Raw genomic sequence first — 1,625 nt, 5'->3', positions numbered from 1 at the left:
GCTGAACCTGCACGGACAAGACATTTTGACCATTCTTTGTGATTTCCTGCTATCTCTGTATTATTGACTCTGCTTGCCCGTATTCCTAAAAATCTTCTCTCGTTTCAGTACCAGTACTGGAACACAAAGGCACGTCGGAACGAGTTCACTGTGCTGGAGCTGTATGAGGGGACGGAGCAATACAACGCCACAGCCTTCAGCTCCCTTGACCGCCCGATTTTACCTCAGGTTCTCCAGCAATCTTATATCTTCCCATCTGCTATCAGTGCCATGGAGGCCACCATCACCGAGCGAGGCATCACCAGCCGTCACTTGCTCAGTAAGTACATGCTGCTCTGTTCTGAAAAAGCTTTTATGCTACCTGCATGAGCCAGGTTTCACACTGAAAAGCAAGCAAAATGCAGTTTGCTGCCAAAAATCCTGCCTGTGGGCTGCCCTGGAGTCCTGGCAAGTGCAAGGATGAGCACCAAGAGAGCATTTATGTTAGCTGTTAGAAAATGCTGTCAGAAATGGCCATTTTTAGGATGCATTTCTTTTAATGCACAGTTGGGCTTCCCTCCGGGGCCATCCTCTCCCTTCCAAAGGCTCTACTGGATCCTCGTCGCCCAGAGATCCCTACGGAACAAAGCAGGTAAGGAAGGCGTGATAACCGCTGTTCCTGGGCAGCTTGGAAGAGGGAGGGATTTTGTGTTTAATACGGTAGCGTGAAGTAGAACAACTTGTCCTGGACAGATTCAGGGCAATTCTTGCATGAAATTAAACGAGGTTGCTTTGTTCCCAGTCTGTGATGGTGGAATACATTTGTCTGTAATGCAGCAGGTCTTACCATTAGCAAAACCAGGCTGTTGTCTGCACTCTAAGAAGTAGCAGTCAGAGTACCTGTCTGCAGTTTTTTAGAATGACACTTAGTTTTAAAACTTTAGAAGCCTAAAAGGAGGGTGCTGCAGTGTAGTCTGACCCAGGTGGCATGTTTGATTTTCATCTTGAGGCAAAAATGAATCTGCACTGGGGAAAGCTGCTAAGTTTGCTGGTTTAGGTCAGCTTGTGATGATCAGCCTAGGAAACACAGATGATGTCCTTCGTGTGCTGTTTGATTGCCTGTTGATTTCTCTTTAAATGCCTTTCAGAGAAGAGAACCTGATTCCATACTCCCCTGATGTGCAGATCCATGCTGAGAGGTTTATCAACTACAATCAAACCATATCCCGAATGAGAGGGATCTATACAGCCCCCTCCGGCCTAGAGTCTACTTGTTTGGTGAGTAGAGGGCAGAGGCTTCAGCGAAGGGCTCTGGAGTCTGTGGGTAGAGCAGCGTGATACCGTAGCCTGTGGCAGGGAGATCTGTAACTTCCGATCATGTGGCTGCTCACCGCTTAAACACTTCTTCTTTTGGTCAAAACTATAGACCTGAGTCAATCATTTTTGATGTATCTGGTTTTCTGCTGGAAGATGCATTACCAGCTCATGATGTCATCTCTTTAGGTTGTTGCGTATGGCCTGGACATCTACCAGACCCGAGTGTACCCATCGAAGCAGTTTGATGTCCTGAAAGACGACTATGACTACGTGCTGATAAGCAGCGTCCTCTTCGGGCTGGTTTTTGCTACTATGATCACAAAGAGACT

At 47.1% G+C, this 1,625-nt stretch overlaps 1 protein-coding gene across 1 annotated transcript in view; it reads left to right on the top strand.

Annotated features, from left to right (window-relative positions):
- EMC1 (ER membrane protein complex subunit 1) overlaps nucleotides 1-1,623 on the top strand; it is a gene marked incomplete at both ends in the record, with an annotated part of 10,550 nt that extends 8,927 nt beyond the window's left edge. Inside the window, 4 exons of the mRNA XM_009575453.1 lie at nucleotides 109-319; nucleotides 547-631; nucleotides 1,128-1,257; nucleotides 1,483-1,623. Coding sequence (XP_009573748.1) covers nucleotides 109-319; nucleotides 547-631; nucleotides 1,128-1,257; nucleotides 1,483-1,623 — 567 coding nt within the window. The remainder of the gene's footprint in view (nucleotides 1-108; nucleotides 320-546; nucleotides 632-1,127; nucleotides 1,258-1,482) is intronic.
- Nucleotides 1,624-1,625: the final 2 nt, after the last annotated feature.

This window comes from Fulmarus glacialis, unplaced genomic scaffold (genome assembly GCF_000690835.1).
Source record: "Fulmarus glacialis isolate BGI_N327 unplaced genomic scaffold, ASM69083v1 scaffold44583, whole genome shotgun sequence".
NCBI classification, from domain to species: domain Eukaryota; kingdom Metazoa; phylum Chordata; class Aves; order Procellariiformes; family Procellariidae; genus Fulmarus; species Fulmarus glacialis.
This window is presented reverse-complemented; position numbering and strand designations above follow the sequence as displayed.